The sequence below is a fragment of the Lissotriton vulgaris genome, chromosome 1_2 (genome assembly GCF_964263255.1).
Source record: "Lissotriton vulgaris chromosome 1_2, aLisVul1.2, whole genome shotgun sequence".
NCBI lineage: Eukaryota > Metazoa > Chordata > Amphibia > Caudata > Salamandridae > Lissotriton > Lissotriton vulgaris.
The window spans coordinates 127,632,198-127,646,258 of NC_141686.1; the positions used below are offsets into that span (position 1 = coordinate 127,632,198).

At 47.2% G+C, this 14,061-nt stretch overlaps 1 protein-coding gene across 1 annotated transcript in view; it reads left to right on the forward strand.

The window, feature by feature from the left end:
* WEE2 (WEE2 oocyte meiosis inhibiting kinase) overlaps positions 1-14,061 on the forward strand; it is a 137,984-nt gene that overhangs the window by 66,678 nt on the left and 57,245 nt on the right. The window contains exons 3-4 of the mRNA XM_086953609.1: positions 10,220-10,437; positions 11,637-11,691. Coding sequence (XP_086809735.1) covers positions 10,220-10,437; positions 11,637-11,691 — 273 coding nt within the window. The remainder of the gene's footprint in view (positions 1-10,219; positions 10,438-11,636; positions 11,692-14,061) is intronic.

The window sequence follows — 14,061 nt, forward strand, 5'->3', positions numbered from 1 at the left end:
GCTAATAGAGTCCCCTTATCACGACTTTAAAGGCAACCCATTCTACTGCTCTAGTAGAGGTTGTTCCTTTGTTTTCAGCAAAGTAATGTTCTATGCCCTCCCCAACTTCCCCCTAAAAAACAGTAATAGCGGATTATGGTCCGACAGCGTCCTAGCCAAATATTCAGAGCGTGTGATGTTGGGCACTATGGCTGTTGAACATGAGACTGCATCTAACCGAACGTGAAGTTCATGCATCGCCAAGGAGTAATCCCGGGCAATCGGGCGTGCTCCTGGATCCATCCCGCTTAGATCCCCATGAAATCACTTACTCCTCTTCCTCCAGCATACGGTTCCGGTACTCATGGGGCTCCCCTCTTGCTCAGCCCTGCCTCACAGTGCTATCTTTAAAAGCCCACCTCCTTCGGGTTGCCCTACCTCCCAGATCCCTCAGCTACAACAGTCTCCTCAAACTCGCCAGAGATCTCCGGCCCTCCAACAGCCCCCTCTCCGTATACTTGCCACTACTCATCTAAAAGCCCATCCGCTGTTCCTGGCGTCACCTTAGGTCCCTGTAAGCTGTCTGTGTCCGATAACTCTGTTTCGGATTGGTCAGGTCAGGATATCTTTATTTCGACTTATTACAAGTCATACAAAGAAAACATAAGCAATAAACAGTAAGACATAACATAGGATACATATGCCCATACATACATAGCCCAGCGTATTCATAAAAATCATCTAGACTACCAATAAAAAATTTTTTTCGGATTGTGCTGTGTCCTTTTCTGAGTGCGTGCCCTCTTGCGAATTGTTCAACTGATCTCCCTATAGGGCCGAAACCGCCTCCAGCACCCCTCGTCGCTCCACCTCATTCTGTGAAGTTGATGGTTTCTGCAGCCCTCGCCGTCTACGGTGTAGACGTTGCGATTTGCGGAGCTGATGTCCCTTGGCGGTTTGGAGACCCGAAGAGCCAACCGATCCGTCCCAGTCCTGTAAGTTTCCAGCCACACCCATGCTTCATCAGGGGTATCATAGAACTGTGTTTTGCCATCCAAAATTATTCTCCACTTTGCAGGGAACAGGGAGTATTGGATGCCTTCCATTCTTAGCTCCTTCTTAACCGAGAGGAAGGACGCGCGGCGGGGTGTATTTCCATTGTATAATCTGGGAATAGCGTTACCCTGCCGTTTCCGATTTGATACGGGCCCTCCGTACGTTCCTTCTGGAGCAAGAGATCTGTCGTTGTAATGGAGCAGTCTGGCCACCACTGGCCTGGGCAGACTGCCCGGGATTGGTGGCTTTGGTGGCACCCTATGCGCACACTCCAAAGTGTAAGAGGACAGACCCTCAGGTGCTACTGTAGTCTTCAGCCAGTTCTCTAGGTATCACACCACATCTGTCCCTCCTTTTTCCGGCAGTCCCACCACGCATCGATTTCCGCTTTCAGCATACTCAGCCCTCTTTTCCAGCGCCTAGATACGGTCCAGCGCCTCAGTCACCATGCGGTCTGGGCCGGCGCCACTTGCTGGAGCACTCCCTCTACCTGCTTCACTCTGTTCACTAGCTTCAAATGATCCGCCCGTTGGAGGCCCAGGCCCGTCGCCACCAGCGCGATGTCCTGCTGTATGGCGCTGCAAGAGTCCGCTATGGCCGCTAAAATGCGGTCAGACTGCTGCATCCCAGGGTGTTGCGGTGGTTCCTGGGCTCCCTGCTCAGTCTGGGTGGAGTTCTCCGTATCCGATAATTGATGGGCTCCATCTTTCTTTCCTTTGGGCTTCACCATGATGGTGACCTCCAGGCTGCTTCCTGTAAGCTCCGTGTCCTCACCTCTTCGCTATCATTACCAGCAGACCCAAGCAATATTCCACCAGGCCCGCCGCACCCCTCGCTCAGTATTTCGGTTCAAAGTATTTTGTGTTAACCAGCCGCTGTGCACCTTCAGTGGTCCTGATTCGCAGTAATGAGTAAGGTCCCTGCTATTCCCAGCCGTTGATAGTCCCGGAGGTTCCTATGCACCCCCGTATCCGTCGTTGAACAGCTCAGCTCCGGTCCACATTCTTCGATTGGACCTCAGTCCTTTGTTCTCCTTACCACCATGTCCTTTCGAGGCCCCCTTCTCCCCCTGAGCCCAGTCCGGTATCAAGTACTCAATACCTCGTCAGTGGGTATTGGTCAGGTCTGCGGCTTGTTTCTACATCACCGCGGTCTGCTGGGGCACATCAGCCCCACAGAGCCTCACTGGTCCCTTGTGCACCGGAGCTGCTCCTTCCTCAGCTGGTCCCTCGTTCCTTATATCTTGCTCCACCAGGTGTCGACCGGAATGCTCCCATGCCAATTGTACAGTACTACGCTGCATAGTTGGTTTGCAGGCCCCTGGCCCGGTCACGCCCGTATTTATGGTGGCTCAACTCTCCCGATTTCATTTTGCTTCAGCAGGTTGCACGCACCCAGGGAGCTCTGTCACTGCTTCGTCGCCTGCTTCCCTCAGTCTAGCTCAGGCAGGCGCCACCGCTCGTGCACTCTGTTGGCTGATCGTCCCGCACAGCCCAGGGGCGTCTATGCAACTTCCAGCGAAACCGGTCCTCCGGGCCTGGACTTCCAGCCTCTACGTTGCTCCCGCTTCCGGCGTACCTCAGTCTGGAGCGCTCCTAGCAGCGCAGCGCGGCTCGGCTCTCGGTCTTTACTCATGCCATCCCTATCCTAGACGCTTTCGGTACGCCGACGCTCCGATCCCAAGAGCCCACTTCCAGCAGCGCTCCTGCTCAGAGTGCTGACCTCCACCGGCCTCAGCGTTCGGATTCAGATTGTCGGGCTCCGCGCCATCTTGTCTTTCGCCGATAAGCCTCCCCTCAGACGAACTATCACAGCTCCCGTTCAATACTCGACGAAAGTCAGTTTTTGCTGCTGTTCAGCTCCACGTCGCCCCCAGCGCACTGTGTGCCGCCAGGAGGGTTGAGTAAGGGCTCTAACCAGGATTAATACGGGGGTCGAGCGCAGAGCTGTGCTCACGCAGCCTTTCCCATCGGCTCTCAAGCCTGCCCCCCTCTCGAAGGAGATGTTGATAGTTTTCCAGAGATGGGGGGGCGTTGATTGTGCTGGCTTTGTTGAAGATGTGGTGTGGGCATGGATTAGACGGGGATCCAGAGTGGACTGAGTTCATGATTTTGCTGGTGTCATCGTCGTTGACGTTTGACCATGCGATCAGGCGGCTGGTGGACGTGGGGGGTGGAGGTCTCAGTGGTTGGCAGGGCGGTCGTGGCATTGAAGCTGTCGTGGATCTTGCGGCGGAAGCAGGTGACCAGTGAGTCGCATAGGTCCTGCCAAGGGGGACGTAGTTGGTGTTGGAGCTGGGGTTGGAGAGTTCCTTCACGATGCTGAAGCTCTTTGTTGTTGTGTGCGTTGTTATCCAGGCGGTCCTTGAATGCGGTTCTGATGAGTTGATGTCTGCGGGTGGCGTTCTTAAGGGCTGTGTAGTTGTCTGGTGATCGGTCGTGGAGCCAGTTCTATTCCAGTTTCCGGCATGGATGCTTGGAGACCTGGAGGTCTTCAGTGAACAAGGTGGCTTTCTTGCTGGTGTGGCTGTTGGAGGGTGTCTTGAGCGGGGTGAGTGTTGGCGCAGTCATCGATCCACTGTCTGAGGTTGAGGGCGGCTGTGTCTGGTTCGGTGGGGTCAGCTGGTGGGCTTTGGGCGAGGGTGGCAGCTAGCTGTTCTTCGGTGACTTTGCCCCAGCAGCGACTAGGCATCTGTTGGGTGCGGTGGTGTGTGGTGGGCTTCGTGAAGGTGAAATGGACGCAGTGGTGGTCGGTCCAGTGGGGTTCAGTGGTGTGGTTGAAGACGTGGGGGCTTGCGGAGAAGATGGGGTCTAGCGTGTGACCGGATACGTGGGTGGGTGTAGTCACAAGCTGTCTGAGTCTGACATTGTCGATCAGGGTGGTAGAGTTGACGTTGTTGTTGTTTTCGAGGTGAAAGTTCAGGGCCCCGAGGAGGTTGTAGTCTGTGGAGGCGAGGGCATGGATGCTGATGAGGTCGGTAACTGAGTCGCTGAATTGTGGTCTGGGTCCGGGGGGTCTGTAGATTAGAGTTCCTCTGAGGGTGGTGTTTGGGTCGGTGTGAATCTGGAAGTGCAGGTGTTAGGCGGTGCTGAGGGTGTCATCGGTGCTGGTTGAGAAACTGAGGGTGTTCTTGTGGACGATGGCAATTCCACCTCCTGTTCCGTTGGTGCCGTCTCTGCGGGTGATCTTGTAGCCTTCCGAGATGGCTATGGCAATGTCTGGTGCTGAGGCAGGGTTCAGCCAGGTTTCCGTCACGAAGGCAGTGTCTGGGGCTGTTGAGTCGAGGAGGTCCCAGATTTCGACGGCGTGTTTGCAGGCGGAGCGAGTGTTGAGGATGCACCTCAGGTGGTTGGGTTCGTGGTTTCGTGGGTCAGATGCTGGAGAACCTGCAATTCCAGCAGGTGAAGGGCCCTTGGGTGCGCTGCGGGGTGGCCCGGTAGCAGGTGTTCTCGTCCGGGGTTGAGTGCATGGAGTGTGCTGGCGTCGTGCAATCGGGTGTCGTGGTGTCTTCGGGGTCCAGGTGTTCTGGCGCTGGGCATAGACGGGCTTGCCTTAGGCATGCCTTAGGCATGCCTTCGGCGCGCCAGCGGCGCGCGGCCGCATAGCAGCCGCCATAAGAGGGGGAGGTCGGAGGGAGGAACAGCTGGGTGGGGGGCGATGGACGAATGAGACGGGGGGCGGGGCCGCAGGGGATGCCACGGCGGGAAGCAGGACCGGTGTGGGGAGGGAAAAAGGCAGAGCAGGAGCATGAAGTGATAAAGAATGACAGGGCAGAGCACTGGAAACACTAGCAGAAAAAAAGCCTAGTTAAGGAGAAAAAAACGGGCGGAAATAAAACAGATCACTGGAAACACTAGCAGGAAAAAGGCACAGTTGAGGAGAAAAAAAATGGGCGGGACCAAGGCCTACCAGGCGGGCCTCTAACTCGGCAGGAGCAGGGGTGTAGCACAGGCGCAGTCAGGTGGAGCTACGTGGCGTGGGGAGCGACCTGCCTGGAATCAGGGAGAGAAGTTGGCTACTGTGTTGGGGGCAAAGGCTTGGAATTTCATGCCAAACAAATTAAGATCAATTGAATCTGAAAAGCAGTTAGGCCCTAACGACATGGATCTATGGAACATCTTGCCTTGCCCTCATCTAGATCTTAACTCTTCACTGCTAAAGTTCGTTATCTTATAGCGCCAGGAGGCTCCTCTGGAAGTGACGTTTGTGCTTTACAAATGCCACATTTAATTTCATTATTTCAGGTGGATTGCATACACTAACTCCAGGGCAGCAGTCACATTCCTAGTCAGGGGAGTGATGGAGATGAGGAGTGCCAAATGTCATCCAATCGGGCAACTGCACACGTTGTCAACTCAATTTGACACATCGACACCCTTTCGGGTAAAACTCACAAAGTAGCCTCCATGTACCACCCTCAAAGCAACAGCATTTTTTAGTCTCAATCGTCTGCTAAAGAACAAAATTAGCAAATTATGCGCCACTCTATACAAAGTGGCTCCATTGCCTCCCCATCCCGGTTTGCATGGTGAAACACACATAGCCGCGATCACCTCACTAGATTGCAACAGTTAGGCTTTGGGGGGGGGGGACCCATTCCAATGACCCGGACCAAATTAAACACTGAAGAAAGTTCTCAGGCATTAGGGGTGAGTTGCATGTGTACCTCTCTGAATTACCAAACTGCCAAATTCCTATCCAATCCATTCAACAGGAGCCCTAATGGAACAAAAATCAAATTACCCTACTAAACACTTCAACCAAGGCAAGAGATCTACATCTGCAACTTTTTGCAGAAGTGCAAGCAGGCCAGATTTGAAGGGCTCTACCGAGTAATATTTTTAACACCTACTGCCCTCAATGTGGAAGGGACAGAGGCCAGGTTCCATCTATAACATACGGCTAAAACATTAGGTTAGGGTGCACCTCCGAAAAAAATCCTAAAAATGAAACATCCATTTTTCCTCAAATTGCACACAGACCATGCAGGTCATAAGGACACCCTCGCACCGGAAAAATACACACTTAACAGAAGCTGCCCACAGGAAATGACTCTCCCTGTCGTAGCAAGCAAAGGGGGAACAAAGTACTCAAAATAACGCAATTTAAACTCCCCTTCCCCTAAAAGTGCTACAATCTTTCCAGTACCCCACTGTTTTGCACACAGTGAAGCTGTAGTGTACCCCTAAAAAAAGGTATTTTCCAAAAAGTGTCCAACAATGCTTTTTTTCCAAACTAACCTACAATCCACAGCTCTTATTCAACAGGTCTGCAATTGAGCCGGATGTGCACCATTGTTACAGCGGCCTGCTGCCGTTTCAAATGAAGCTTTCAAAAGGGACTTAAACAAGGCGAACCACTGAAACAGACCGCAAGTTGTCTTTACGGACACTTTTTTGGTATACTCTTTTTTGCACTGCACCAAGACAAGCCAACCCTAGGCACCCAGACGACAGACCTCTCCCCTGAAGACACACATCTGCTGAAGACCATCCTAACACCACAAATGTTTTCAAAGTTGTTTTCTTGCACACTGTTTAACAAGGGTGCTCTTGTGCCCCTGGGGAGCCACAAACATGCCTAGTTTCATGGAACCTACTTTGACATTCTTGCAATGCATGTGCAGCGACTTCTCCCACCTCACTTACACCTATGCTGAATTAAACACTAGCATTCCTCATGCACTACACAGGGCACTCTTACACAACACATGTTAAGAAATGACCGCTGTGGGCACTTAAACCACAAACCGATTGTGCTACACACGCTCATAAATAACCCACGCCATAGGCGCAGACCGGCTTTACATATCCCAAAAAATAGCCCTGAGAAAGCAAAATGTCTCGCTCACCTGTACCGAAGTAGGATTAGGGCCAAGATTAAACCCATTAATGTGGAACCCCATAGAGCAGTAGTAAACATCACCTGGAATTAGACCAACCCTACAGCACTGAACCTTTTTACTGAACCTAGCGACATACATTCAAACCGAGCTAGACAGGATGCGCAGAAGGGGCACGATAGGGGAGGACACGGTTTGGCCCCAGGACCTTGTAGGAAAGAGGTTCTTGGAGGTAGCAAGACCACTGCACCAGTGCACAAATGTCAGCTCCTGCCTCCTTCTGCAGTCATAGAGTGACACTTAACATATTTGGGGCTGCCTTTTTTAAATGAAAAGTGAACCCCTGATTTGAAATTCCAGGGCAGCTCAACTCAACCATACTAGGGGAAGCGATTCCCACGGGAGGGGGTCAAATGTAAGCATAGACACTCTGTGCTAGGAAATCTGGGATACAGAGTTTAATAGGTGCACATGGTTGGAGAAGGGGCAACCCCAAATTGTACGGAAACTTACCATGTATTCTTTGTGTTCAGAGGCAAAGGTTACCCTACTGCTTGGTTCTAATGAGAACTGTGAAGTAATACTGCATATACCGGACCTGCAATGGGACACCTCCACATTGATATGTACTGGCAGTGTGGCGAGCTTGCCTACACCCAGCTCGTCCCCAGATGGTAGGGCCTCTGCACCCTCGTGACCATACTCACCCCAACACTGGTTATCCCTGATGATGATCTGTTGGAGTTGTCCCAAAATCTGCATCAGGCTCTAAGACCTGCTGATTATTTTTGCTGGGCTCAGTACAAGAACATTCTTGAATAATTTACATTTTTTTCTGAGGCTCAAGTTAATGCAGGAGGGTCCATACCCTTCACCCTGCAAACTAAGGCGAACCCCGCTGCTTACAAATAACCAGGTGGGAAATGCGGATGATCAACACAGAGCTCTTCCTCATCCTATAAAGCAACTAAGCCATCTGCCTCATGGTGATGCAACATCTCCACATCTTGGACTTGATGACCGCGATGGAGCGTGGGATGTGTTGAAATTTTGTGATTCCTTTTGTACATTTAATCCTGGAAATTATCGATTGTGATTCCCTTTGTACATTTAATCCTGGAAATTATCTCAAATTGAACTATCGCTCTTGCCATCCAAGCACTGCATTGTCTACAAGCTAAAGTGAAAGACGGAGGTGCCCCTGTGCAGGACTGCTTTCATAGTATTTTTTTTCAGGATCCCCCTATGGTTGTCCAAACTGTTCACATCCTTACTTCCAATTTAAATTTTTGTACTACTGTTGATTCATTTCCTACAAATGAGGGGTTCCTGTTGTAAAATCAGTCTTCAAATTAGGTAGTATGCAGATAGCTAGGGAAGAGATAACTGACACTACAGCAACACATGCAATCTCGAATTATGTGCCTGTTATTACCTACGAGGAAAATGATGTAGTTGAACATTCAACTAGGAGAAGTAATGTTAGTGAATGTGATGTAAATGTGCATTATGACATATGCACATATAATAGTAGTACCAATAAACGCAATATCAATGTACGCCATAATGTATGAACACATAAGAATTCCAATACTAGTAAAAACAATGTCTATGTACTCATGAGAATGTCAGTAAATGTGAGATCAAGGGCCATCATGTTATATGAACACATAATAACAAGCTTGTATCCTTGCTGTTTAATTCACCCAATATGACCTCCCCATCAACCCCAAGTCAGATACGTGGTCAGACAGGCCTTGCGACCCAAACCCTAGCCTATCGATTGAACAGTTACAGGTGGGGTAACACTTACCCAGAAGGCAAACACGCAACCAGGGAAAACCCTGATTGATCCCACAAACTGGTCTTGATTAGCCACAATACAACAGGTTTGGCCAAAGGATCGTGCTCCCAAATAACTAAGTCTGATGCCACATGCAGTTAGGAACACTGAGCAAATCAGGACACAGCATGCACACACCCTACGTAGTGATCATGCGATCACCAAGCAGGACAACTCGCACATGAACACTGGCCCAAACTAACTATCCCTGAGGTTGAGCCACCCGTGTCACCCTTATCAGATGATTGTCTTTATGACTAGGCCCTGATCTACAAGCTTTCTAAGAATGCAAAATAATTGTATTGTCCATCAAAAACTGTATATATGATCAGCCAAAACTTCTATGCATTGACTGCCAATGCTCCCCCGGTCGCTGCGTTCCTGTTTTGCCAAATTCATCTTGTCTTAATTATTTCAGGATAAATTCATGTACAAGCAACAAACCGATTGATATCACGTTCTAAATGACACAATATTCCGCTGCAACTTTTTCCATGCAGCCAGAGCACTCGTTCTTTTATACTTGTTAAACAAGATTACTTTAACAGTCTGTCAGTGGCTCTCCCTCATTTCTACTCATTTGGGAAAGGTCCTCAACTTAACTACAAGAGCATTATGCAATTTTCCCAGGGATACACCTACTTCATCTATCTCCTTTAATCTGTTTGGCAAAGCCACCACAGAAATTACAGGTGCTCTTCTTTGAAAATGTCCCTGGTAAATCCTTACTATACTGAAGCAATTACAACCCCCCTGTTGTCGGCAGCCTGCCAGTAAAAACCTAGCACCTCCTTAGCCCACATGTGCTTTGAGATTTGGGTCATACCACCAACGTGCCCCCTTTATTGGGGATTTGCTCCTCTAGCTGTTTGGTAGCAACTTAATGGTTTCAAAATTGCTGTTAAAATTCACCATTACTATGTAAAGGTAAAACCGGAATTTGGCCCCTTTATCCATCAAACATAATGTAAATATAAATATTGGCTTCTGTTGACTCTAGATTTGTTTCTAAAAATGTATTTGCAACAGTAGTTCATTCACCCAAACACTATCAACTACACATTCATCAAGGGGAAGAGTTTTTGTACTGTTCTAATGTAAAACATTTGAAATGTTAAGGCTACCAATAAATCATACTGATTTGTTGGTCTTGCTGGTATGGATGTTGGTGACTTGAGGGATCAATGCTCAGTTCACTCCCATGCAATGTATTTCAAACTTAAATTCAAGCCTCTCCACCTTGATGACTCCTTTCATCTGCAGGAAGTTTCTTTTCAGTTGTGGACCTAGCCAATTCTAATGTTTGGTTAAATGTTGGGATTGGTTATGCAAACAAGAATGTAAATCTAAAGAGCAATAAATCGTTACTGTATTAAGCAGTACAAGTGCAATGGGTAAGAAACCTAAAGCAGCACCTTCATCCCACATATATGAGCAGAAGTGATAGTCATACCTTTCACCTATGGGCCCTGTCTCTCCCCTTTTCTCTTTGCTTTTAGAGCCTTTTGTGCAAAGCTGCTTTCCCAACTCCAAGTTCAAGAATTGCTATTCGCAGCAAAAGGCTTCTGCACTTCCCCACTGCAGCTGTTGGCAGCACACCAAGTGATCCTGCTTCTGCCACCGTGGTCAACATTAACCCTTTCACCCCCAAGGCCTACCAACAGCAACATTTCAATCCATGCGGCAAGAGGAAGACCATAGGAGATGATGGAGTCAGGTACATTTATTACTTGGTTTGTAGAGTGTATTCACCTCATGCAGCGGAAGATCAAGGCCTTCTTGGGTCAAGAGTATGGAGTTGAAACTCTATGGGTCACCTAGCATTTTTGTAGAGTGGCATTTGCTGACCGTAGTCTGACAGGCTCAACCAGTGCCTGGTACTGTAGCCTATGGAAGGGCATAGACCTAGTCTTGTGAAGGGGATACTTTTGCCATCTGGCTAGTAGTTTAACAGCACTTTTATTTCAAGGCCACAAACTTAAAAAATTATCAAATGCTGGAATTTTTCCTTTTTGGAATACCAGCTTGTAACAAATGAGTAAATAACTTCAAGTGTAAGTTAGAGGTGCTATTAATGATTGTAAAGCAAATACAAATGTTGACATGTTCAAGAATGGCATTTTTCACAATCCTTTTCAGGTCTAAGCTTCTCCACCTTTAGACTCTGAAACAAGTGGCCACTCTAGAAGAAAACTGCAGCTTGGCAGTGGACATTATAAAGGGGAACCTTGTTTCATAGAGCCTTTGGAAAGACTGGGGCGAGAAAGCATGAAAATGAAATAAATTTGAGGTATTCAGGGCTCTTAAAATTAAAGTGAGGTGACACCAGGCATTATTCACTTAGAAAGAATCTCAGGAGAGTTGGAAGAGACCTTGAAGAGAGCTTCAATAAGATGTGGACTGCAGAGAGCGAGCAGGATGGCAGTGATGTCGAAGATATTCGAAGGAAGCCTTTATTTTTATTTATTTGTTAGGAACATCGCAGCACATAATTTTAAGGTCCGTATGAAGTGTTTTCGATTTGGGAAAGCCATCCGTAAACATAAGTGTATTGGGGAGAGTACCACATTCCTGATCACCAAAAGCTTTCAGTGTACACAATGCATATGATTATCAAATGTATTTCTGGCCTTGTAGTGTGCACAAGACTGGCGGTTGGCTATTCGACCTAGATTGGCTGTGATCTATTCTGCACCCGAGGCAGTAGAGTGAAAAGGTTATGCCATTTTCTAGACATTGGTTAAGCTGCACAGTTCCCATTTCAAGCAAGTGCCAAGGATGAAGCTGGGATATTTGCATTTTTCTCAGACTTGGTTAAAAGAGCAAGATGCACCAAAGCTCTTCCATCTAGACCTGAGAAATACATGTTTTAAACCAGTCGATCTGCCTGCTCCATGTCTATTTTATTTTCCTTAGTGCCATCACCGCCCTAAAAGGCTTGGAGGATAACCCAGGGGGATCGCAGATCAAGGTAAGGATAGTATTGGTTTGGTTAAATAAGTATGCAAAGGATGGATTGTTTTAGGTGGGTTTTGGCTGCATTGCCCACCTTCTCCATTTCTTAAAGAATATACTATGCGTGAATATTTAGTACATTAGATCCCATGCACAGGCGTAGAAGCCCCTTTTTGGACACTGGGTTTTGATGTAAGTGTCCGGCAATGCTGGAAGGAAACATTGTGTGGCTCTGGCAAGATTCTCCAACTACAAAGGTCCGTGAAGCACGGTGGTCTTGCAGATTTGTGTCTGAGGTGGTGTTTAGTCATTGCCCTTGATGAATAGAACATACTATGTATGGTTGCTTGAAGGGACTTGGCTTTTCTTCCTTCTAGTTTGGCTTATTTTTACTCGAGATGCAAGTTGGCCTAGTATTAGTTCTAATAATGTAATTTAAGCTACTTGTAAGTATATATAAATTCTAAATTTAGGATTCGTATTTGCTTACCTTACCATCTATAGTATATTTCATAATTACATGTCTGGTGATTCCAGAACTTGGTAGGCATTGTAGAGTAAACTAGCGCATTTTCTGTTTCCTAACTGCATCCAGTGTAGCCGAGAAATAGAGCTGCATTTGTAAAAGCTGAAGAGGATTGTTGGTTAAGGTGTTAAGCAACCACAACAATTTGTTAGCATTCACTTTAAAGATTAGAAATGAAATAAAGCAATACCAAACTGGAGTGCAGCTGAGTGATCAATCATCTGGGCCAAACCTTGCCTTAATGCAAGCAGACTGCAGGTTACTTCATCCAGTTGGAGTACCTGCTACCAATATTTTTATTTTAAAAATTTCATATAGTGCTAGCTTGACCCGTAGGTATCTGAGCGCTTTACATATACACAGTAAACAGCAGAAGGACATTACATAGTAGGCCAGCAGTAAGACAGCAAACCACAGAAAATAAATAAATATGCAGTGCAGCGGAGGGGGAGAGAGCAATAAAAGAAAAGGCGAGAGTGACATAGTCCGGTCAACCACTATCCTTGAATGTTCAGAGAGGAAACCACTTGGATAAAGAAGACTAGGTTAGTTGACGTTGGTCATGAAAGTATTTGTTTAGGAGATGGAGTTTCAGGTCCCTTTTAAAAAATGAGGAGGGTTTGCATCTGAGGACACCAGGGAGAGCGTTCTATATCCTGGGAGCGTTGCCAGAGAACGATTGGTATTGGGTGGTTTTCTTTTTCAATTTCGGAGGAATAAGGAGTGAGTTGGAGCTTCTTAGTGTTCTGGATTGACCTGCTCTACTCAGTTTGATATTTAAGTAGTTGGGGTCAGGAGAGTGAAGGGTTTTATGTGTGATGCAGGCCAATTTATAGATACATCTCCCTTCCATGGGAAGCCAATTGAGGCAGTTGAGAGCTGGAGTGATGTGTTCAAAACTTTTAACTTCAGATACGAGTTTGCATCGTTCTCGTGAACTACCTTGACCTATATGGTGCAAAAATCTTGGCGCTTTCATTATTTGGTATTAAAACGCATAGAAATAGAAGACCGACCCCATGCTCTGGACCTCAAAAGAATGGATTCTTAGGCATTCTGAACTTTTTTGTGTGGAGAAGAGCATTTATTGAAGACCAGACCCTGCTTGGGTCAGATCTATCGCAGGGCTACAAGCTCAATTACTTGTAGAGTGCTTCCATCCTCAAGGAGTATTGCACTAAAATCTGTGCAATAAGGATGGAAAAGAAGGGTCAAGGAGAAGTTCTGGCTGAATTTGGCAATGTGGTCTTCAGAGACTGTAGCATTCAACCTCTGAAATTATAGTAGTCCCTAAAGTTTTAAACTCTGCAAATAACGAAACGTCATATTGACTTTTGAAAGCTGGAATTGTGCCACTGAGCTTGTTTTTGGTGTTGTGTAGAACTATGTAAACGGCTTCAATGTAGCAGGTGGTTGTCGGTTGAAGATTAGTGCAGCATTGTATGGTGGGTTCCCAAAAAGCCCACATTTCAGTGGAGGACATTTGTCTGCCCTGTTGATTAGGAGTCAGACGGTTTGTGGTAAAGTGATCATGTATTGGATCTGTTGGTGAGTTGCCAGCCTTGGTTTGTTTCAGATATAGCTTTGTCTGGATTGTGCCTAAACCACATTTTGGTGGGCGAGTATAAATCTGTTTTGCAGAGGTTTAAAGATGAATTGGTGTACTTGGGTCTCTCTTGCTCATGTATTATTGTAAAACAATAAGGGTCTAATTTGGCTATATGTAAGGGCCCTAGACCTGTAATGAAAGACCTCCAGCTCAGCATTGCTTTCTTAGAAGGAACACTGAAAAGTGTATTCCACATTAAGTTTAAAACTTGAAATGACGTTTGGAAACCAGGTGTGGCTAGACTGGAGATC